Below are 26233 nucleotides of genomic sequence, written 5' to 3'. Positions count from 1 at the left end.
ACTTGCCTTGCACATGCGCTGCACAGCATATGGTCCCCCAGCACCCACCAGGAATGATCCCTGAGCACAAAGCCAGGAGTAAGCCTTCCGCACCACTGAGTGTGGCTCCAAACCCAGAATAAACAAACAAACAAAAAAAACCCAGAACAGATATAGAGGCCTTTAGCTTATTCTAAATTGTTAATTTACACGGACGGTCTCTTTTCTTACTTAAAAGTACAAGTAGTGGATACAAAAGCTATCTGAAGAAAGTCTACACAGTTTTTAAACAAAGGAAACAAAGATAAATAAAAAGATAATACAGTACATGGCGTTTTCTGTAATAAGTAGCATGACTTGTTTAAAATGGTCCTGATTTATCAAAGAAAAGCAAATAACTACCAATATTTGTTGCTTAAATTTTGAAAGACTCTGAATATTTTAAGAGGCCTGACTAAAAAGGTTTTCTCATTTGCTTTCCAAAACAAATAGTGAAACGTTTTCCTTTCCTGAATTTTTGAAATTTCAGCAAAATCCTGGCATAGATGTTTAATAGAATAGGAAAGATTTTTGATTTTTTGATATAAACACCAGGCACTTGAAATTTTAGAAGTGAAAAATTTAGAAATTTTAGAAATGTAAATGTTCAAGCTCATAGGATGAGCTAATGAGATAACGGGTCACCACTTTGTTTAGATGCTTATTTTTAGGAAAATTTTAAAATACAAAGACATTTAATTGCATAATTAAAACATACTAATCCTAAAAATCTTCAGTGCAGAACTTTGCCTTTAGATAAAAATTCTCCTTTAAAATGATATGCTCGGGACCCAGAGCCATCATTCTGCTGGCAGCAGGCCGAGGTTCGATCCCCCGCACCCTATATGCTTCTTGGACAGACCCATCAGGAGTGATTCCTGAGCAGAGTCAGGGGTAAGCCCCGAGCCCCGCTGGGCATGGCCAGCCCCGCCCCCTTACAAAAGCCCCCCAAACCTAAACAAAACAAAGAAAGATGCCCGCAGCACAGCTAGGGGTGTGAGTCCCTGTGGGAGGGGGGCGGGTAGTGTTTTCTATCTCACACTGGTGGCCGGATGCGGCCCCAAAGACACACTTTACTGCAGTTCCAGTCAGTCCTGGCCCTGGCCCGATTCTTCTGACACCTAGGGCCCAAGCAGAGCCTCTCCGCCATCTCCACTGAAACCTCCGCAAAAAGCTCTGCTTTCAGCCGTCCTCGGGTCTCCCTTTCTCTACAGTTAGCCAAGGGCTGAGAGCCAGACCACAATCACCAGAGTCCCCCCACCCTACCCCACCCCCCTCTGCTGCTGCTGCAGGTCATACAGGATATCTCGGCATCGTGTATATGGAGGAGCTGGTGCACATAGGGTTTCCTAGTCGGGTTGGAGAAAGCGTACAGGGCTTTACGCACTTGCTCCGCGCATGACCAACTCTGAGCTGACCCCTGTACCATCTGCATTCCCGTCCACACTCCTGCACAGCACGCCAACCAGGGGTGATCCCTGAGCCCAGAGACAGGAGAAAGACCTAAGCACAGCCAAGTATGGCCCAAACCCACCCCCAAAGAGTTTTCTAGCAACTAAAGGAAAGCATGATTTGTCTAACCGTTCAGATTACCCTATGGTAGCATTTAACTGAAATATTTAACTATAATAGTATATACCAATTCCACATGCTAAGCACCAGTACTTCACCGACTAAACAGTGACCGCATGCTAAACTGCAGTAGCCAGTCGAGAGGACTGACTTAAATCCTTCCACAGAATGGAAAGTGCTCAGGGCTGCGAGCCTGCCATTGCAAGCAGAGGAGGAGATTAACGTCTTTTACCCAAAGGGGACCCAAACAACTCAGCTGAGTTTATCTGATTAGTAAGTGCTTTTACTGAACAAAGTTTAAACCAACATTTTCTCCAAGTGAAATTTATCACCCTATATAGATATGGAATAAATTGCTTAGAAAACCTGTTTACCAATTTTTATTGCTAAAATCTTCTAATTTAAATTTTAAATTAAAATTCTGCCATTGAAAATAATGAAAAGATTACATGGTACCGGGGCCGGAGCGATAGCACAGCGGGTAGGGCGTTTGCCTTGCACGCGGCCGACCCGGGTTCGATCCCCGGCATCCCATATGGTCCCCCAAGCACCGCCAGGAGTAATTCCTGAGTGCAAAGCCAGGAGTAACCCCTGAGCATCGCTGGGTGTGACCCAAAAAGAAAAAAAAAAAAAGATTACATGGTACAAATAAGCTATATTACACTCAGTAAAATAAGATGATTTTACACAGACTTGGGATCCAACTTTCACCTAGCACTTTGTGGTGAGACGCTCTCTATAGAGTATGGGAAGGTTTTTAAAAGCACAAAATGACGTGGCCAAACAAGGGAAAGAATAAAGAGATAATTCTCTCCAAATTCTAAGTGCATTAGGAAAAAAATCTACAGAATTTAAAGAAAAAAGTGGAAAAAAGGGTGACCTTAATCATTAAAAAGAATTTCTGACTTTGAGGCTGGAGTGACAGACAGGATAGCAGGCAGGCGCCTGCCTTCCTGATGCTGAGTTGAGTTCAATCCGAGGCACCCTATATGGTTCTGATCAATGTCAGGAGTGATCCCTGAGTGGGTTGGTCCCCGGCACCCTATATGATCCCTGAACACTGTCAGGAGTGATCCCTGCGTGAAGGGCCAGGAGTAATCCCTGAGCACTGCTGGGTGTGGCCCACAAAAAAAAAAGAAAAGTACTTTTCTTTTTACTTTTCTTTAAAAAGTAAAAGACTTTATAAATTTCGTTAGAAACTTAAGATAAGGGACAAGACTTAAACTAAAACAAAAATATCAGAGGCAGAGACCTGACTCAAGAAATACCAGTAGAAAAATCCCATAAAATGGACAAAATACTTTCAATCATATCCAAACACAATTCTTTTCTACTGAAAGGTAGAGATAAAAGCCGGTATTTTAAAGTAAAATTATAAGCCGTATAATATCCTAATATTTTGTAACATCCTCCAGGTAATTTCAATACACTGTACCATCTGGAACAAGAGATTCCAGGGTGCTTAGGATTGTATGTTCCCCAAAACTCTTTGCAATATATGTCTTCGGGACTAAGAAGGCTATCAGGGATCAGAGAAGGTAAAGGGGAATTTCTATCTAGGGCCATCACTTTTTCTGGTTCTCAAAAATGTTAAAGATCAAATTTCCTTTCTGAATTCTAGATTCCTCAAGAATCCTGAGCAAAGTAATTTTGTGAAAACAATCTTAAGTTAAATATATATACAGAACACAGATCTGCACATGCAGAAATAAATATCCGTCTGCCCACTCACTGCCATGGTTTAGAAATAATACATAAAGGAGATAAATAAAAAGCTCTCCAGCAATTTTTCCTGAGGAACTGTAAAGTAGCAAGGACTTCGCAATTTCCGATGCAATGTTTATAATTTGAGCAATCACTCGTTTAATCTGCATTTACTAAGCAGCGACCATGTACAAGTCAGTGTACTGAAAGCTCAGCGGGGAAGAAGACAGAACACACGTAGTAATGATTTTTCTTATGTTCTTCATTCAAATGAGACTGTTCTGTAAGTCAGATACAGATCAAAATTTGCATCACATGTATTCTAAATCTTCTGTGAGAAGCTGAAGGAATAGGAAAAAATTTGCTGCAGATCATTTAAAACTTGTCTAGGTAAGTCACCATCTCTGAAACCTAACTAAATTCAGAAGCTCGGTTAGTGTTAGTATCCATTAATGGTATCATGCTCACATGTCTTCGGAATCAGAGGGTCCTTCTTTTATGTGCTCATCTTCGATTTCATCTAACTCAAGATTGTCCTGGCGCATATCTCCTACAATAGGAACGTCCATCAGTGTTCGAAACAGCTTGGAGAGATCTGGAAGTGAACATGTCCTCAACATCTTCAAAAGAAACCAAACAGAATTCTTATTAGAAATAAAATAATCAGAAAATAAAAAAGGGTAAAATAAAAAATGATATCTAAACCTAATTTTCACCTACATCACATATTTAGAGCTTCGGGGATATAACCTGTTCTAATATTCTTAAATTTCAACTGGGTTTCAATTTAGCTGGGGTATCAAGCAGTATCGGAAAATGAAAATTCACTTTGACTCACTCATGGGGCACTTTTGTCCATCTTTCATGTTATTTTTGCTAACTCTTCTTTCTCATTTTTGTATATCAACTTTCCCCAGGTATTTAGTGAATTCCTGTAGCCAATCTTCTCCATGTATTTGTTGAAGTTCTATGTTAAGTTACTTTGAAACTTGGCTAATCACTATGATACATAGTTGGTGAGCCTCCTAGCAGTTGCTGGCTAACTGACACTGGTTGAATCAGGGATCTCAAATTAGTGCAGCAACAAAAACCTAACATTTCTATGAGTGATGGTTGGTAGGTGAGTAAAGACTTTCCAACTAGAACAGAAAACTGGGAAGAACAGGTATTTTGATGTTCATACTGAGAATCATTTATAGCAATAGGTTTTCCACAAACTATGTTGAAGAAAGAACAACGCACAGTTGAGGTGTTTAAAATTTGATTGTGTACTGACATTTGAAAGACTAGGCAGGGGTATTAGAAATAACCTGTCGACCATCTCAACAATTTGGAATGTCAGGGACAAACAGGGAGATAAACCAAACCAAACAAGTACATAAGTCATAAGGTAGGATAATCTAAAAGGAAAATGTAATATCTGAAATGTGATTCCTAAGGCCATGATAAAAACCCTACACCAGATGGGAGAATGTGAAGAAAACACAATGTTTAGCACATTAATGAAAATTTGTGTACTTGGCCAATTTTATTGCTACAATCTGTTTTTGAGAATTAAAAATGACAGGTTCCCATTATTTGAGGATAATTTACATGTTATAGCACTCAAGAGGAAAAAAGTCGTTATGAACTACAAGATTATGGCAAAGACACACTGCTGTTAAAACACTTAATAATAATACTGAAAGTATTTCTTTGCTGAATCTCCCACTGTTGGCAGACTTTATGCTTGATGTCTAGTATTTAATGATTTGCATCATATATATATATTATAGAACAGTGAGCAAAATATATACCCTGTAACACTTTCTCCAGATGCATGCAAGCCAATAAAAATAAATGGCACATGTGCATTATATATGTAAATTCAGAGGGACTACATAGAAGTAAGCAATGATTTGTAGGTGAGATAAACTTTAATCACAGTGACATAATCACAATTCAAGTTCATTTGTTTTACTAATAAATAGGCCTCATAACTCAATATATAATAATAGAGTTAAAAATTAATTCCAAATGGTATGTAACCTGACACCTTCCCGGGATGGGTCCACACATTCATCAAACCTATGGCTAGGCTTAAAATCTTTTATTCTCACAGTTTTCAAGAGGGCTGGTAAGAATTTAAATAGAATATTCATATTCAGCCAGAAAATTTTATGAGAATACTTTTAGTTCTATATTTCTCAAAAATAAAGCTTTTCATGTTATTTAAATATTATTCTGCAGTTTTAATATTCACAGAGAGAACTTTTCCTGAAATTAATTGTCCACAGATAACTGCCGCTAAGGGTCTTATTTCATTTGCAATTAGACTACTTTTAATATCCTTTTGGAGGGCGTAGAAGTGTGTACGTTCTTGGGAGGTCTGGGAATTCTTGGGAGCCCAAGAAATATGTGGAAGTAAAATATATAACAACAGTCTCACAAAGAGCATGAACATTAGACTAGAAATGGGAATCTACTGTTATATAATTCTCATGTTATCTATGAAATAGTGTAACATTATAGAAAAGATAAGCAAAAGATCTCTCTTAAAAGCTGAGATGACCACTAAAGAATATATTTTATTTTTTAAGCAAATGATAAAAATGAAGTGATAAAACACTCCATCCAAAAGAAGTTAAAAAGAAAAGAAACATATGATGAGACAAAGAAAAAGAAAATGAAGAGCAAAACAATAGGATTAAACCCAGTCATGTTAATGATATATCAAAAATTATATTACAAATAAATAATCTAAGAGCTTTAATTAAAGGAGACTGTTAAGACTGGTTAAAAAATAAGACGGATATTAAAACTACAGAAAGTTTGACCAAAAGTAAAAGATGTGAAAAATATATACCATATGAACACTAAGCATAAGAAATCTGAAATAACCACACTGACATCAAACTGGATTTCAAAACAAAGTGATATGACCACAGGTAAAATTATTATTATTTTTTTCTTTTTGCGTCACACCCGGCGATGCACAGGGGTTACTCCTGGCTTTGCACTCAGGAAGCACTCCTGGCAGTGCTCAGGGAACCACCCAGGATGCTGGGAATCAAACCCGGGTTGGCTGCGTGCAAGGCAAACACCCTACCAGCTGTGCTATCATTCCAGTCCCGGGTAAAATTATTTTTATCATAATAGAAAGGTCAATTCATCAAGGAAACATAAAGAAAATCCATCTACAATTCAATTAACAGGAAATTTAAGTACTTATTTCTCAGTAATTGATAAAACAAATAGAAAATCAGTGAGGGTTGGGTCAGAGAACAGTAGTGTTAGGGTGCTTGCCTTGCACAAAATCATTAAAGCTAAGGAAGATTTGAACAACATCAACAAAGAGAGATATCTGTTAACAACATTAACAAACAGATTTTTCTTAACAATGAATATCAATTCATCCAGAAAACAAAATTAATTTTTCAGTCATTAAAAAGTAACATCTTCAAAATACACAGAACAAATATAACAACTGCAAGGAGAAATGAACATAGCTAAAAATTATCCTTTTTTCAGTGAGTGAAAATGCACAAATAACAGTAAAAATAAGAAGGCTTAAATAATATGATTAACCAATTTGATTTAATTCCTGACATTTACAGAACACTTCACCCAATGCAAGAAAAATACATATTTAAGAAGATCTGTTAGCAGTAGGAACTGCCAGCAAAGGAAACTGAGCGTGACTAATAAATTCAGCGGAAAAATAGGAAATCTATGATAAAACATACTTTTTATCAAGGTGTGATAAAGGGAGCCAATAAATATAATGATTTAAAAACAAGGAGAATAACAACTGTTGAATATAAATGCATGCATATTAAGTGACATTTAAGAAAATATGACAGAGGAAATGGTTATGTACCAATAATCACTGATTTTGAACTGGGGGAGGGGGCATTGAGGCTACACTAGCTGTGCTTACTCCTGGAGGTTCTTGGGGGTTATAAGTGGTGCCAGGGACCAAAGCAGAGTTATCTGTAATCAAATCAAGTGCCTTAACTCTTGTACTATCTCTCTATTCTTAACTGCTGATTTTGACACAAAAAAAGCAATGAACTGGGTAAAAAGGCACATTGAAATATATCAGGAAAGACATTGAAGTAGAGATAGCAAATGTATAGGAGGTTTGGTTATGAAAGGAAGAAAGAAATGATCACAGCTAGAAAGGGTATGTGCTCAAGCGAAGCACACAGCGGGTAGGGTGTTTGCCTTGCATGCGGCCAACCGGGGTTGATTCCTCCATCCCTCTCAGAGAGTCTGGCAAGCTACAGAGAGTAGCCAGCCTGCACGGCAGAGCCTGGCAAGCTACCCATGGCATATTCAATATGCCAAAGACAGTAACAACAAGTCTCACAATGGAGATGTTACTAGTGCCCACTCGAGCAAATTGATGAACAGGATGACAGTACTACAATGCAGTGCTATATTTACTAAAAATAAATTATGAATGGGCCTCACTCAGCGGCTCTCTCTCGGTAGTCTTGGGCTACTTCCCCCACCCCATGGAGGTCGATGGCGATGGGCAAAGGAAGGCACGAGGGCCAGGCTGGTTGGTCTCAGTTGCAGTTTATTCCATTCCCATCTCCATTCTCCTCTGATTCTCCTCCTGCTTCCTCCTCCCCCATGCTACTTCATTCTGCTTCTGGATTCCACTTCAATCTCCTTCTCACTCTCATTTTCCTTCTCCTCTGGTTCCCCTAGCACCCTCTTACAGCCTAGTTAAAATCCCAAAGCATGAGGGGTTGGGGCTTACACATAGGTGTGTCATACAATCAACAGAGGTCAAGTCTTTCCCTCAGGGGAAGCTTCTTCTAGAACAGACTCTCACTCAGCAGGACAACCCACCCAAGACCGGAATCCCATGGGTGTGTTTCTCTTCTCCTTGTCCAACACACATATAAACATTCATAATATTAATCATTTTGCATGGACACAGTAAGAGATACATTAAGCTTATAGAATTGCTCTCCTGGGGTCATCTCGATCTCAGACCATAAGTGCATAGGCCAGATTAGTCTTTCCTATCCCTAGCAGGGTCCTAATCTTGTCATTACTTTTGGATCATGATAGCATTTGTCCATGACCATGCTCTCAACTTATAGTTGAGTATCGTGGTGCTTTGGCCTGGCCCATTTTGATGCCAGGGTAGCTCACAGCTTGCCCTGTGTCCATTCAGTCCCTTGCCGGGACCCTGCTTTTGGGGTGCTAGGAACCAAGGGCAACTGAGGCTTAAGTTGAAGAAACAGATGCCCCAGAGTGTGGACTGTTTGGAGACAATTTACTCCCACATTACAAAAGCATAATATTAACTGTCTTCCTTTTCCATACAAAAAGGACATTGCTTTAAAGTTAACTATTCAAAAGATATAAGGAGAGGAGAAAGGCAATGTTAACTTACAAGTTCAGTGTCCTAGAAGGATCTGACCTTAAAAACTAATAGAATCTGATTAGAAAAAAAGCTGATTAACTGGTTGGGGAAGAGAGCACAGAGAAGAGTTTACAGATAAATACAGAAGAATGGGAGTGACTTGGGAGCACTGTGATGGGTGTAACCCAATAAACCTACGCTCCCTGTAGCAAGGGAGAAAGGACAAACCAATGTTATCCTACATTTTACATTAATGATTCAAAGCTACTACTTTGCAACACTGATTGTTTACTATTTTTGTCAGAAGATAAATTCCCTGATCTCAGGATAGCAGGGATATTTTTTTGTCTTTCCTTAAAAATACCTACAAAACTGATTTGATTTTCTAGTGTTTCATTTTGCTTTTCTCTCTCACAGTCTTCTACATGCAATCTGTGTTGCTGTTCTTATTACTTCTACAGTAAATAATCCTCTCAAACTACTAAGGCTAAATTTAGGCTACAAAAAAAAGTCAAATGAGTATGCAAACAATATTAATTTTTATAGACAGCAGTAACCTATTAAAGTGCTCTGAGATAAAGACATTCATACAAAAAGATAAAGTATATGGGAGTACTCTAGAAAAAGCAGCTCAAAGTCCTATACCCTAAAACTACAAAGCACTGTTAAAAGAAATAGAAGAAGGCACCAAAAAAAATGGAAGAATATCCTGTGTCCACAGGCAGGAAATTAACTGTCAAAATGTTTCGAACCTCCTATCAAGATCATAGCAGCATTCTTCAAGGAAATAAAACAACAAATTCGTCTGGAAATGCCTACAACCATGAAGAGCCAAGGCAACTCTGAAAGAAACTTCAGAAAATGAAGCATTATGCTCCCTTGATTTTAAACTATATCATGAATCAATAACAGTCATAACACTATGGTAATGAAACAAAATCAGATGTTCAGATCAAAGGAAGAGAAGAGCCCCAAAATAAATGTACACATTAAGTGACACGTAATTTATGACAAGGCCACCAATCCTACAGAATGAAGAAAGGAAAGCCTCTTCAATAAATGGTACTGAGAAAACTGGGAAGTCACTTGCAAAGAAATTCAATTGCTATTTAGAGCTGGACCACAAAAATTAACTCAAAATGGATCAACAAGTTGATTTAAGGGGGCTGGAGAAACAGTACAGCAGGTAGGATGACTGCTTTGCACCCAGCTGACCTGGATTCTATCCCCAGCATCCTGAATGATACCCCAGGGACTGCCACGTCTAATTCCTATGTGCAAAGCCATGAGAAGCCTAAGCATTTCTGAGCAAAACCAAACCAAAACAAAAAAGTTGATTTAAGACCCTAGACTATAATATGTATAGAAGAGAACATATATATCATTGAACTTTGTTCTTAAGAGATGTATTTGAAGACTCAACAACAGAAAGGAAAACAAAAGCAATAATAAGCAGTATAGAAACTACTGTAAAACCATGTTATCTCAAAAAAATAAATGGCAAAAAAGGGAATAAAAACAATAAAATTATATTTTTATAAAAGAAACTACCACAAAATAAGAAAGGCAACCTACCAATTGAGAGGAGATAAATTGTATATTATATGTCCTATCAGGGGGTGAAAATTCCAGAGATATTCTAAAGAAAACATGCAGATCACTCAACAGGCATGTAAATAAACAGTCAACATCATTATGTTAGCAAAGTGATCCCTGAGCACTGTTGGGTATGTTCCCCAAACCAAAAGCAAAATACCCCCCCCCCAAAAAAAAACCCCAAAACTCTGTGGGCTACCACCTCACCTGTGAAAATAGCTTGTACCAAAAAGACTTTGAGATAACAGATAATGGCAACAATATGGAGAAGAAAGAACTCTTATACACTGTCGGTGGAAATCCACATTGGTGCAGCCCCAATAGAAAATGGTATAAAGAATTCTTTAAGAAAAAAAAAAAGCCAAAAAACAAAACACTAAAGATGGAAATACCATATGATTATTCCACTTAAGAATTATATATCCCATATGAGTACCACCCCTAAAGAGGTGTAACTGAAACACAAACTGGAAAGATTAGGGGCTCTTCTATGTTCACAGCAGCATTACCCATTTTCTATTTTTTATATTTAAATTTTCTGGAGCTATTTTAAGCTATTGTTATAATAATGATTATTTTTGCAGCAAGAGGGATAAAAGCCAGGACTTCATCTATCCAAGGCACAAGTTCCACTGTTGAATCATTATTCCCAGTCCCTAAGTTTTCAAACAAAAAACTGGCTCCATAAATTTAAAAACATCAACTGATTCCACCACTGCCACAATGTAAGCTCATGTAACCAGCCCTGCTCCAGAGATGCATGATTAAATCTCAAAAGTGATCAACTGGCCCCCAACATTTTTCAGATACCCTGGACCCCGGAACTGAGCCTTCCGGGGCAGTCTTAGAGGAGGCGGGCACTGGTAGCTGCACTCACACCCCAACAGCTGCCTCCATGCCAGGGGCTGAACTCCACCTCCTCACAACTGAGCTCCACAGATGTCAAACTGCCGAAAATTTCAGGTCCACAGGGATTTTTGTCTGAAAACTCTAGGTGACCACCCCCCACACCTCATACTTCTTAAAGCCCCAGCAGCCACACCCACATCTACCCCCATGCCATGTAAGCTCGTGGCCCTCTGGAGCACGAGTAAATACTCTGGACTTTCCTGGAGTATGCGGTCACATTCACAGCCATAGGACATCACCAAACTCCAAACTCTCGCATTTCAGAGCACACCTCGTGGGATGATAATGTAACATAGGGCCCAAATAAGTTCGATTAACAAGAACCTTTTACACAAAAGGCTCAACTGACAACAGCTTAGTACAACCTCAGACAAAGACTTAATGTTCCCATGGTGAGATGTTACAATTTTCACAAAATCTCTCTTACTGATGTATTTTTTGATCATTCCACTAGCCAGTTAGTGGTAACAAGCAATATAAAATGAATTATGAGATAACTCCGGAGCCGCTGAGCGCGAATCGGACCCTCTGCGCCTAAAGACTTTGATTCCAAAGATGTAACACATTCGGGCATCCAGCGCAGCATCTGATAGCGATGCACTGGGACACCGAACTGGGCTACAACTCTGTGCTGCCGGGGGTGGATTTTTTTCCTCCCCACCCTGTCTTCCTGCACAGAAAGCGGCGGCCTGGCGGCACCCACGTGGCAGGCGCCATCTTCTGTGACTCCAAACCCACAGGTATTCGGTTTTTACTTTTGGGGCTCCCAGGAACTCATGGGAAGGGGGCGTAACCGGCATGCCCTCGGCCCAGATAAATCCGGAGCCGCTGAGCGCGAATCGGACACTCTGCGCCTAAAGACTTTGAATTCAGAGACTTCTTACAGCAATGCACTGGGACTGTGAGCTGGGCTATGTAATTTCTGGCAGAATTTTCCCTGGACTTTATACAGAAATCCAAAACCACGCAGACGCTGCCGCGTCCGTGCGACTTAACATTTATAATTGTCAGCAATGTGAAACGGTTCCATTTGAACAGGTCTGACTTGGGGGGGAAACTCCAAATAATAACAGTAAGTTTTTGTTGAAATATTGAAGGTTTTTAATGTAGCAGCCACCTCTGGACTGTGAACTAAGCAAAAGCCCCACGCTGGCCGACGCGGCGTGGCGTACACCATACTATGAGGCGCAGGAAGGGGGATGAGGGGGAAAAAGAAAAAGGAAAAAAAAAGAGAGAGAGAGAGAGTTATGTACTTGTAGCAGTGGGGCTACATATCTCTTCATTTCCAGCAATGAAAAACTAATTATCAAATGTAGTAGGTCTGTCTCTCTTGGTTGGAAACTCCAACAACTATAGTGAGTTTTGTGTTGAATTATGGAATGTAATCAAGGTAAAGAAAAAATGAAGTGAAATTCATTAGTTATACAGTAGGGGGTAGGGGGTGGGGGCGGGAGGTATACTGGGGTTTCTGGTGGTGGAATATGGGCACTGGTGAAGGGATGCGTGTTTGAATATTGTATAACTGACATATAAACCTGAGAACTTTGTAACTTTCCACATGGTGATTTAATAAAAATTATAAAAAATATATATATATAAAATGAATTACTTTGGGCTTCTAGTGGGGGCAGGCTTGAGGGGTGGTTGGGAAAAAGCAGACAACAGTGGAGGGAAGGTCATAATGACGGTAAGATTAGCGTTGAAAGACTGAATGCCTGTAATAAATGCATCAACGGAGATGATAAGAGGCCTAAAAAACTTTTGCCAGGAAGTGCATATATAAATATCTATTAATCACTATATATACAAATTAGGTAATATGGTACTCTTACCATTTTATGATATATTGCTTAAGCTTAATTTCTTACTAAAAATGGAAGTTGGATTGGGTAATGAGAGGGTGTAAGAATGCATGGAGAATCTTTTACTTCAAAGTAAATTCTATAAAAAGAATCTTCATCAAGAAGCCGATGACAGGGGCTGGAGAGATAGTACAGCGGGTAGGGCGTTTGCCTTGCACGCGGCCGACCCGGGTTCAAATCCCAGCATCCCATATGGTCCCTTGAGCGCCGCCAGGGGTAATTCCTGAGTCCTGAGTGCAGAGCCAGGAGTAATCCCTGTGCATCGCCAGGTGTGACCCAAAAAGCAAAAAAAAAAAAAAAAAAGAAGCCGATGACATAATTTTTACATAGTATCTGAACAGCAATTTATTTTCAGTATCTCATAATAGATGATGGTTTTATTATTTCTGTTCTGATGTGCTGTGTGCATATGTTTTCACGGCATTAACACTCAATATTATGATTTATCAAAGAAAATCAACAAAAAATTTTATCAACTGCTTGAAAATTTCTACTTGAGGAACATACTTGCCTTTGGGTTGTTTGCATCAAACAGACCAGTTGAAAGTCCAATCAGCAAGGAATTCTTACTTTTAGTTTTTGGTGGTGAATCAGAGCGAGATCGAAGTGGAAGGGATTCTTCCGGAGAACAGAGAATTGATTGAATTTGAGAGGCTAAGTTCAAGTGTTCAGGATGAACCACCTTCTGGAAAAATGGTTCTGGTTTCACAGATTTATCTACATCACATTTAGAGTGCTGAGAATCATCTACTTGAGATTCTGTGGTACAAAGGGAAAAGTATGTAAAAATAAATCTATACACAGTATTTACATAAAGTACTAAGTGACAGTGAAAAAGCACAATACTTAACATAAGTTCTAGAAAAAAATGTCTAGCAGAAAAATATCTACATATGTTACCATATAATCTTCAATAGAATATTTTATTTTCAGAAAGTATATTTAATTAGTAATATACTTGCATTATACTGAAAATTCTAAAATATAAACGCAAACGCACAAAAATTCGAAGAAAAATATATTTTCAGTTCTACTTTATCTTTGTTCCTATATTAGATGAAAAAAAATATAGCTCTTGGACCTGAAAGATAACACAGGAGTTAAGGTATTTGCTTGCACACTGCTGAAACCAGTTCAAATCACTGGCACCACACATGGTCCTCTGAATACTGCTAGGGTAACTCCTGAGCACTACTGAGTGTGACTCAAACTAGCTCTGCCCCCCAAACTACAGCCTTTATATTTTAATTTTTTAAAGGACTGGAGCAATAGCACAGTGGGTGGGCCATTTGCCTTGCATACAGCTGACATGGGTTCTATTCCTCCAATCAGCAATTTACTTCAAAGTAAATTTTGCCTCTTGAAGAGCTTGGAAAGCGACCGAGAGTATCTCACCCTCGTGGCAGAGCCTGGCAAGCTACCCATGGCGTATTCGATATGCCAAAAACAATAACAAGAAGTCTCACAACGGAGATGTTACTGGTGCTCACTCGAGCAAATCGATGAACAATGGGACAACAGTGCTACAGTGCTACTATTTTAAAAAGACAACAATTATGGGTCATAGTGATAGTATACTGGGTAGGGTGCTTGCCTTGCATGTGGCCCCCTGACCCCTGCAAGGAGTGATCCCTGAATGCAGAGCCAGGAGTAAGCCTTGAGTGCTGCCAGGTATGTGCCCCTACCCCCTACCCCACCCCACCTCCTGCCAAAAGAAAATATGAATATGTTAATACAACATTTAATGTTGTTCATAAACTGACTTCGTTTTGGCAATTCATTTTGATATGAATAAACATGTGATAAACGACAGGAAATTGTTGTATGTATGTTGTCAAACAATCCAGAATTATTAATGCAGAGTCCAGTGCACAATGGCTTTAATTTTTGAATGGCTGAAGAGATAAGGAATGCGGCTTACATTTTGTCCAAATAAAATAAGTCAGTGTAATAATCTCCCAGAAATTAGATAAATGTAGTATTCTTACCGGTACCAACTTCACCAAGCTGGTCCACATTCCTCTGAGCTCCATCTTCAGAAACTTGACTTTGCTGAAACACGATCCTAGTTTCCAATCTGCCAGAGATGTACATATACATCAACTAGTCAATATAGAGTTTATCAGCAATGAAAGCAATCTTAAAAGGCAATAAAATGAAACACAAGTTCACTATACTGTGATCATTCTCCCACATACTTTTCTTTTTTATAAATTCTTGAAAAAGTACATTGCATTTTTTTCACCTTATTTAAATCTTCACCAATAACAATCATTCACAACAAATACTCTCACCATTTCTTATAGGAGCAAGTTCAGAGTATAGCCCCTAATCATGTGAAAAACTGATTAAAAATAAAGATTCTCATGCCCTAGCAAGATATTTTAAAAAATCTGAAAGCAATTTTATGTGGATAGACATGGAGAGTCTCATGCTAAGTGAGATGAATCAAAAAGAGAGGGACATACATAGAAGGACTGCACTCATGTGTGGAGTATAAAATAACATGAGACTGACACCCAAGGACAGTAGACACAAGGGCCAGGAAGACTGCTCCATAGTTGGAAGCCTACCTCATGATAGGGGGGAGAAGGCAGTTGGGATAGAGAAGGGATCACTAAGTCAATGATGGTTAGAGGGATTGTTTGGGATGGGAAATGTGTGCTGAAAATAGATAAAGGACCAAGCATGATAACCTCTTGGTATCTGTATTGCAAACCATAATGGCCAAAAGTAGAGAGAGAGTATGGGGGAAACTGTCTGCCATGGAGGCAGGGGGAGGGTGGGAAAAAGGGGGGGGGATACTGGGAACATTGGTAGTGGGGAATGTGCACTGGTGGAGGGATGGGTGTTTGATCATTGTGTGACTGTAACTCAAACATGGAAGCTTGTAACTGTATCTCATGGTGATTCAATAAAATAAAGTTTTTTTTTAATCTGAAAGCAATTTAATGTTTGATAATGTTTGTTGAACTATTACTTTCAGCAACAGATATTTTTCTGAATAGAAGACAATTATATATTACTACTAAACTAACATATAATTGTTCAAATAATAAATCATATCTATATGAACTAATATAGCATGACAATCAAAATATGTTAGGTAAGCAAAGCTAACTAATATCAACTTAAAGGTGTTAGGTTTTGAAAACATGATGAGGCCATAGAAATAGTACAGCATGTAGGGATCTGCTTCGCACATGGCCATCGTGTGTTAGTTCCCCGGCACCCCGTGTGTTTTCCCGAGTCCCACCAGGAGTTATCCCTGAGCACAGAGCCAAGAGTAAGCCCTGAGCACTGCTGGCTAAGGCCCCCAAACAAAAATATGATGAGTAGCACAGTAAAAGTATATAATTTTATGTACATAATCTCCTAACTATAAGTGAATTAAAACTGAAAGAGAAAGATAAAGGACTTTTTAGAATGCTTATTTCAATACAGGTGAGAATAAAGTCCAGACATTATACACTTTTAAATAAAAGTGTAAAGACAGAAAGAATACATTCCCGAAAGTATCAGTAATATATCTCGAGGTTCTTGGCATCACAGAGAGTTTTGATTTTTGCTTTGGGGACACACCCAGTGTGGGGTTTGCTCCTGACAGCACTCTGGGGACTCTGCAGCGCCAGGAACATATTTCCTACTAATGCGTATGGCTTTGTGTTTATTCTTTTAGCTGTTGTGTTCTATCCAAAATACAGACTACAGGAATGCAACAGTATTTTTGGCCACTTCATTATTAATGATTTAAACTATTTCAAATATTTGCTATCATTCTCCTACAATAAATTCTCTTGCATATGCTTTTGTTGTGTCCCAGTCCAAGTCCAGCCCACTGCCTGCTTTTATAGATAAAGTAGGATTGGAACAGCCACATCATTTGTTTACATATTATCTACCATTATTTTTGCAGCACAAAGGCAGAGTTCCACCACAGACCACATGGTGTACACAGACTAAAATATGCATCACAAAGCATATTTATAGAAAACACTTCAAAATCACAGTTACAGAGCATGGCAAAGAAAAAAAATAACTTCCAATTACTTTTTAACAAAGGAAGCATAACAAGAATATCAAAATCCAATGATTTTTCCATAATAAAGAGGAAATTCTATAACACAAATTCATAGTTATAAAACCACTAAAATAAATTATTAGCAGACAGAAATACAATAAAATAAAAATAAATCAGAGCAGGACAAAGTTTAGTGTCAATAATGTGGTACAGGTAGATGCTGATTTCTTATGACACACACTTCTAACGTATGTGATAATGCGTAATTGTTCAATCTCTAAAGATGGGAGTTCCTAAGTATTTGTTTCCAGTGATCCCTCTTTGTGCTGGAGTGATACTACGGTGGATAAAGTACTTGCCTTGCTCAGGGCAACTAGGGTTTGATCCCTGGCACTGCATACAGTCTTTCAAACCCTGCCAGGAGTGACATCTGAACACAGAGCCAAGAGAAAACCTGAGCACCTCCAGTTTGGCCTACACACACACAATAAAAGGTTCTTCTCACCAATGATTCATCTAAGTTTTCTGTGTAAATGTCAATGAGAAATGAGGAGTTTCTGGTGTGTCAAGGGAGAAATTTTTGTACCATGCAGTTCAGCATGAACCTCATTATAAGAAGACAATTTTACAGCTGTCTGTTGACATTTATCCACAGAACATAAAAATGCTAATTCTAAAGAATTTTATATTATTTACAATAGCCAAAACATGGAATCAACTTAAAACATTCATAAATGTTTAAGATAAGAAGTTGTAGTAAAGAAGTTATGGTAAATAGTAAAAGAAATGCCACACTATTAAAAAATAACTCAATACCACACATGAATCAATATTATAAATTTTAACACTATTGCATCCATATTATCTGATCTATAATAAAATCATAAATTTTAAAAACATAAATTGTAGCCTTTGAGACAGAATAAATGGACCTTGAAGCAATTATGTTAAGTGTAATAAGGAAGAGAAAAGACAATTAAAGATTGCTCATTCATATATGGAATATGAAATAACTAAGGCAAACAAAATGGAGGGAAAAGCAGTGAAACTAATTCTCATCCTCAAAAAAAACTCCAGGGGTCACCAAATATTGGAAAGGGGGCCAGTAGAAGGAATGAGTAGAGGTAGGACAAAAGAACTTCAGGAGGGGCTGGAGCGATAGCACAGCGGGTAGGGCGTTTGCATCCCCAGCATCCCATATGGTCCCCCAAGCACTGCCAGGAGTAATTCCTGAGTGCAAAGCTAGGAGTAACCCCTGAACATTGCTGGGTGTGACCCAAAAAGAAAAAAAAAAAAAAAAAAGAACTTCAGGAACTTTTACTTTGTAACATTTTGATGCTAAATCCTTGATAATCAATCATATTGTAAAGTAATAATCACTGTATCACTGTCATCCCATTGCTCATTGATTTGCTGGAGCGGGCACCAGCAACGTCTCCATTGTGAGACTTTTTGTTACTGTTTTTGGCATATTGAATACACCACAGTAGCTTGCCAGGCTCTGCAGTGTGGGCGAGATACTCTCGGTAGCTTGCCAAACTCTCGAGAGGGACGGAAAGTAATGATAAATCAATAAAATTTAAAACGTGTCTTTCAAGCCATATCCAGAAATGCTCAGGGCTTACTCCTGACTTTGCACCCAGGAATCACTCTTGGCAGGGCTGAGGGGATTGTCTGGGTGGGGGGGATAGAACCCAAGTGGGCCGTGTGCTGCCCACTGTATTATAGCTCTGAACTCAAAGATGATTGTTTTGGTTTTGTTTCTGTTCTACAGCCCACACGATGTTCACTCTTGGCTCTGAGCTCAGGGATCACACTTGGCAGGGCTGAGGGGACCACATATGGTACTAGGGATAAAAAGCAGGTTGGCTATGTGCAAGGCAAGTACCTTGTCCAGTGTGTACTCTCTGTCCTGAAAATTAAATACACTGAAAATCAGATTGCCTATTGATTTGTTTCGAACCTCTGGGTTTGGGTCTTTCATCTTTTTGTACTTCTTCATAGCCTACAAATGATTACTGCTAGGAGCAAATCAAGACAGCTGAGAAGTCAATGGCACATTAGTAATTACATTCATTGTAACGGCCATTTATATGGGCACTGGGAGCAATAGCACCAATTTTAAATGCTTGTGTTCTTTTGGGTCCCCATGGAACAGTGCTTCCTGGTAAACCAGGAATGCTTGGGGGTTACTTCTGGCAGGGGACCATGAGTTGTCGGGGCACCCGGGTCTCCTACATGTGCTCCAGTTCTGATTTTAAACTGGCTTTCCGTAAAAAAGGACAAAGGTTGTAGGTGGAGTACAGTAGAGGGCAATAACGCAGAGCCTGGGTACAGCCGACCTCAATGAGTTATCTCCTAGCTGACAGCCCCAGTTTGCGATCACTTTAACCGGAAGCCTTACCACAACTTTATAGCTTGTAAAAAAAGATAAAAATTAGAAATTGTTGACGTTTTTATTGAACACTTAAATATGGCTATTAACTTCTAAAATTACAAGTCCATTAGCCGGCTTTATCATTCATCCTCTAATTTTAAACTGTTATTAAAAAGTCATAAAAATTTGAACTTGTTGCCTAATAGCTACCGATACTCACTAGAGGCTACTATTACCAAATACTTGGTGATAATTGAAGGAAATGTCTAGGGATTATAGTTGCTTCTTGTGCTTTTCTTTTGGAAGCTGCCTTGGGTCACACTGGACTTACTTATGCTTCTGTGCTCCCCCATAATTCCTAACGGTGCTTAGGGGACACATACAATGCCAAGAATCCTACTGGGGTTGGCCACATTCAAGGCAAGTACTAAATCCTGGACATCTTTCCAGCCAGCATTATTTTAGTAATAATTCAATACAAGGCTCTACATTCATGCCTTATGCAGAGGGATGAAAAACGTAGAGGAAATTTAATTGTGTGAATTACAGGTATCTTTATTCGGTGTTTCTAAGTGCTGTGGTTCCTAAAGGCCACGTGACCCGTGGACAGTATCTATCTGCGCTTCCCTGTCATTTTAGTGAGATTCATTCATCTCCTGGGAAACATCTTGGCTGTTTCTCACAGTCCTATGCTTTATCATCAGGAATGGTATTGACCATCAAGATACTTCAAAGTTGGGGCCAGAAAAAATAGTTCAGGGGTTACAGGGCTTGCCGAGCACTCAGTCAACATCTGTTTGATCCCCAGCACGTTGGGCAGAGCCTGAGGAGCACCACCAGTGAGGGAGCCCAGCCCTTCTGCCCCCAAGTGTAGACAGCCTCATAGGCCCAGGGATTCATCTTCTGAATTTTTTCTTTTTTGTTTTGTTTGGGGGGCCCATACCTGGGGTTGCTTAGGGCTTACTCCTGCCTCTGCACTTAGGAATTATCCTAATAGTGCTCAGTGGACCATATGGGATTCCGGGGATTGAATCTGAGTGGGCTGCATGCAAGGCAGTCTCTGGATTTTCTATTGTAGTCTAGGACTATATTATTTGCAACAGTTTTCCCAGGAAGTAAAGCTTTTATGTAAGAAGCACTGGTTTATCATGATGATTCAATTAAAAAGGGGGAAAATATTTAGCAGTAAAAGAAACAAATGAAAATATGTATATATATATACACACACACATATATATATATATACATATATATATATATAAAGAAGTACTGGTTTAACGGGCTGGAGCGATAGCGCAGCGGTTGGGCATTTTGCCTTTCACTCGGCCAACCTGAGTTCGATTCCTCCGCCCCTCTTGAAGAGCCCGGCAAGCTACCGAGAGTATCAAGCCCACGCGGCAGAGCCTGGCAAGCTACCTGTGCGTATTGGATGTGCCAAAAACAGTAACAATAAGTCTCTCAATGGGAGATGTTACTGGTGCCCGCTCGAACGAATCGATGAGCAACGGGATGACAGTGATGACAGTGACAGTGACTCGGCCCAAAAAAACTCCATCAATTGGTTTAATACTTTTTATTTTCTTCATGCCAGTACACAGTATCAAGCCCAGGAACTTTCACATGCTAGCCACATACCCTACCACTGAACCACATTCCCAGTCCCTTTGTCTTAATATTCTTTTATTTTCAGAATGTTGAATGTAATTTCTTTGTCAGTTCTGGTTTGTGGTAATGTTCTGTTGTGTATTTTTGTATGTTACCTTCTGGTTCTCTATTTTTTGGAGAACATGAAAGGTGTTTACAATTAAAATAGCTGAAGATACAATATTGTAATGCAATACTACTACAAATAAACTTTTCACTCAATCTTCTAGTTATAAGTGTTTACACCAAAAAACTAGGTACTGGGGCTAGAACAATAGTATAGCATGTAAGATGCCTGCCTTGTACCTGACCAACCCAGGTACAGTATCAGGCATTTCATATGGTTTCCCATGCACCACCAGGGGTAATTCCTGGGTGCAAAGCCAGAAGTAACCCCTGAGTGACACGAGAAATGAACCAAAAACAAAACAAAAAATTATATATATATAAAAGATATATACATATATATGTACTTTTTATCACAGCAAACAAAAGATAATATGCCTAAGAATAAAATTACCAATTAAAGTGCTAAACCAAAACAAAGGAAACTCCACAACTTGATTTAAAAAAACAAAGGTTAATCACGTATTTCATGGCCAGGAAGAAAACTACATGTTGATTTTCCCTATGTTAATTTATGAACATAATATCCCAATAATATACCAAATGATTTTTCTAGTGGGGAAAGACTGGCTAAATATAATAAATTCTAAATTCAGATGAGAAATGATACAAATAAAAATAGCAAGTTTTTTTCTTGAGCAGTGAAAAGGGATTCACTTTAAATGATCTTAAAACACATACACTATTTTATTTTACTTTATTTTGCTTTTTGGATCACACCTGGCAATGCACAGGGGTTACTCCTGGCTCTGCACTCAGGAATTACCCCTGGTGGTGCTCAGGGGACCATATGGGATGCTGGGATTTGAACCCGGGTTGGCTGCATGCAAGGCAAAAGCCCTACCCGCTGTGCTATCGCTCCAGCCCCACATACACTATTTTAATTCAAAGTGGAGGGGGTGCTGGGCTGGAGAGAGAACAGCAGGAAAGGCGTTTGCCTTACAAGGGGCTGACCCAGGGTCAGTCCCTGGCACCCTGTATGGTGCTCAGGGCATAGCCAGGAGAGCAAGGAGTTAGGAGTAAGTCCTCAGCACAGCTAGGTGTAGCCCCATGATAAAAGTGTAGGGGCTGGAGCAATAGTCCAGTGGATAAGCACTTGTTTTGTACTTGACAAACCAGGTTCAACTCCCAGAATCCCATATGGTCCCTGAGTGCTCACAAGAGTATTCCTGAGTGCCGAGGCAGGAGTAACCCCCAAGCACTGCTGCGTGTTCCCAAACATTTTTTTTAAGTTTTTTAAAAAAACATGTACAAGCAGAGTGTATTTAAAAAAAAAAAACAAACAACTATAGAGAAAACACAAAAATGGACTTAAGATAATTTCATAAATAGTGAAAGTGGCATTTTAAATTTGTGGAGTTTTTTTGTGGAGGGGTTCCCGTACCCCGTGGTGGCCATTCCCAGTTTGGGGCTTGAGGGTGGGTCCTGGGAATGCTCAGGGAACCATGCGGTGCTGGGGATCTAACAAGGGATGGCCACACGCAAGGCAAAAGCCTTAAACCCCGTCCAATTGCTCTGACTCCAGTAAAGGTCATTTCTCAAAAAACTGGAAATAAGATAATGGAACAGATACCTGTAAGAAAAACTGAATCCATCAGAATCCACAGAATAGAGACCAAACAGAATCAAACATTTACAGACCAAAATACCTACATCAAAGTACTAGATATTGAAACGTCTTTCATAACACTGGAAAGAACCAAGTCTTCCGAATGATTATTGAAGTCCAGGTAAATCTGACTACTTTCTAACAAAAACTTTATCTTCCGGGCTACATCGGTAGTACAGCAGGAAGGGCACATGCCTTGTACGTGGCTCTCCTGGGTTCAATCCCCAGCACCCAATAATATCCCCTGAGCCCACCAGTAGTGATCCCTGAGTGCAGGCCAGGAGTAAGTCGTGAGCACCACCAGTGCGGACCAAAGAACAAAAAACAAAAATAAGCAAATATAAAATCATCTTTAAGGCCAAAAAGACTGAATGGAAGAGGGGTATCACTGTATCACTGTCATCCTGTTGTCCATCGATTTACTCGAGCAGGTGCCAGTAATGTCTCCATTCGTCCAATCCCTGAGATTTTTAGCAGCTTCTCCTGACTCGTTTTTCCCAACGATTGGAGGCTCTTTTCAGGGTCAGGGGAATGAGACCAGAAGAGGGGCATAGGATTAGAAAACCTGATCAGGAAATATCAACAGGGAAAAAATCCCGCAATTCATATAAAAACAGGTTAAATGAGTAACCTATATAAAACAATTTTAAAAAGACTAAATTTTTCTGGGAGTGTGGTTGGGGCCACCCCTGGCTATGCTCAAGGATTACTCCCTGTGCTCAGAGATCACTCTTGGCACCTAGGAGAAAATAAATTCACTGTCACTGTCATCCTGTTGCTCGTTGATTTGCTCGAGTGGGCACCAGTAACGTCTCTCATTGTGAGACTTACTGTTACTGTTTTTGGCATATTGAACATACCACGGGTAGCTTGCCAGGTTCTGCCGTGTGGGCGAGATACTTTCGGTAGCTTGCCGGGCTCTCCGAGAGGGGCGAAGAAATCGAACATGGGTTGGCCGTGTGCAAGGCAAACGCCCTACTGCTGTGATATTGCTCCAGCCCAACAATAAATTAAAAATGCAATTTATAAAATCAATTAACTTCTCCATAATTATCATACACATTTACTTATATACATGAAAAATGTCTTATGCAAACTATAATTCACTGCTGCATCATTTAATTCTATCCTACTAATAGCATCCTATCAATAGAGAATTTTTACTGAGTTGCAATACACATATATAATGAAAAAAAATTACCAAGTAGGTATTAAAAGAGAAAGCACCATATAGTACTATAAAAATTCTCATACTAATGGCAAAAAATTAAAAAGGATGAAAAATATTCTGTATCTTACATGAAAATATGTACTGTCATGAGAAACTAAAATTTGTTTTTTTCCTAAGGTATTTTTAAATAACAAGAATGAAGGGAGAACAGGAATCTGTTGCTTGTAAAATAAATAAAAGAAACTTTTTACCTCATATCTTTATAAAGTTATATCTTATTTCTTTATGCTTTGATTTGCAGCATTTCACAGACAATTAAATTTTTTCAAAGTGAAGATTTTGTAACAATCCTCCACAGAGCTAATCTGTCATACAGCATGCTGTTCACTTTATTAACTGTGTCACTTTTTGATAATCTTATGCTATTTTAAACTTTAACATAACTATAGTCATGCCTGTCACAGTGACCTGTTATTAGCGAACTCTGATATTAATACTGTAATTGTTTTAGGACACAAAAAGAGATGGAAAACTTCATAAATGTGTTTTATGTATGCTGTCTGCTCCTGACTGGTTCCACCTCTTCCCACTCATCTCTCCCTCTCCCCTCAGGTCTCCCTTATTCTTTCAGACACAACAATAGTGAAAGGTCAATCAATTAACCTGACACTGTCCTCTCAATGTTCAAATGAAAGGAAGAGTTGTGTTTCTCTTACTTTATTGAGCTTAGTGAGGAAGGCATGCTGGAAGCTGAGGGAGCAGAAGCTGGGCGTCTCAAGGAACTTAGTGAAGTGGTAAACACAAAGGAATAATTTTTTTCTTTGTTTTTTCAGGGGGTTACACTCAGGGATTACTCCTAACATTGCGCTCAGATATTATTCCTGGAGGTGCTTGGAGTACCATATGCAGTACCGGGATCTGAACTAGGGTCAGCCAAGCAAGCATCTTAACCCCTATATGATTTCTGTGGCTCCCAAAGAAATAACTTCTGAGGGAACATAAAGGTGCTACTCCAGTGAATTGAAGAATAAGGAAGCCAAACAGCCTTGTTGCTGATACAGAAAAAGTATCTGTGGTTTGCATAGATCAAACCAGCCACAAGATTTCCTTAAATCAAAGACTAATCCAAAGTAAGGCCTTAACTTTCCGTAATTCTGAGACAGCTGAAAGAGATGAGGAAGATGAAAAAGAAAAGTTTGAATCTAGCAGAAGCTGATTTGTGAGACTTAAGGGGAAAATGTCTCCATAACATAGAAGTACAAGGTGATGTAGTACAAGTGCTGACGCAGAGGTTACACAAAGATGCTTCCTGCCCCATGCCAGGTGGGCACCCTGGGGCACCCTGGGAGAGTGAGCCCAGCACCCACCCAATCAGAGCCCCAGGAGCTGAAAACCTCCACACCCCACAATCACTGCCATGCTTATGGCAAGACTCCAATGCTCAGGACAACCTTCATGCAGATACTCATCTGTTGAAAAACTCAGATATACAGGTTTTGTGACTGCAATCTCCAGGCTCTCATGGAGTAGAGGATGGGCTACCTTCCCCCATCACCCTATTCTTCTGGAAGCCTGGCAGTCATGCCCATGAACTACTTCTGGTACCAAATAAACTCATTAACCAGCCATGATACAGAAACTCATACATAAATTTCAAGAGAGATCAACAAGCTGCAGATCTGCTTCTGGACTTCATGCCAAGCTGAATTACACAAGGCACCCAAAATCACTAACCAGTTAAAAATTTAACTCCTGCTGTAACACCCCACTAAAATTTTTTAAATTTCTGGAGCACATGGCCACATTTGTGGCCGAGTGACATTTCAAACTCTGCATCACTCATATGCCAGGAGTAGCAAACCACATTGGATGGGATGTAAAACAGAAGACAACCAATCTCGAATAACAAGATATAAACACAAGGCTTGAGCTAGAGCAATAGTACAGTGGGTAGGGCATTTGCCTTGCACTTGGCCTACCTGGGTTCAATCCCTGGCCTCCATATGGTCTCCTGAGCACCACCAGGAGTAATTCCTGAGTGAAGAGCCAGGAGTAAAACCTAAGCATTACCAAGTGTGACCCAAAAAGCCAAAAAAATAAGTAAATAAATTTTTTAAAATAATAAAAAAACACAGGCTGGAGCGATAGCACAGCGGCTGGGTGTTCGCGTTTCACGTGGCTGACCGAAGTTTGATTCCTTTGCCCCTCTCCGAGAGCCCGGCAAGCTACCGAGAGTATGGAGCCCGCACGGCAGAGCCT

The 26233-nt window shown here is 39.5% G+C and overlaps 1 protein-coding gene across 1 annotated transcript in view; it reads right to left on the bottom strand.

Moving 5' to 3' along the window:
* Window positions 1-26233, bottom strand: part of NEK1 (NIMA related kinase 1) — a 139717-nt gene that overhangs the window by 9367 nt on the left and 104117 nt on the right. The window contains exons 28-30 of the mRNA XM_055122047.1: window positions 15015-15103; window positions 13538-13785; window positions 3763-3914 (exon numbers count right to left, since the gene is read on the bottom strand). Coding sequence (XP_054978022.1) covers window positions 3763-3914; window positions 13538-13785; window positions 15015-15103 — 489 coding nt within the window. The remainder of the gene's footprint in view (window positions 1-3762; window positions 3915-13537; window positions 13786-15014; window positions 15104-26233) is intronic.

The sequence above is a fragment of the Sorex araneus genome, chromosome 1 (assembly GCF_027595985.1).
Source record: "Sorex araneus isolate mSorAra2 chromosome 1, mSorAra2.pri, whole genome shotgun sequence".
NCBI classification, from domain to species: Eukaryota; Metazoa; Chordata; class Mammalia; order Eulipotyphla; family Soricidae; genus Sorex; species Sorex araneus.
The sequence above is the reverse complement of the archived record's forward strand: the minus strand, read 5'-3'. Positions and strand labels throughout refer to the sequence as shown.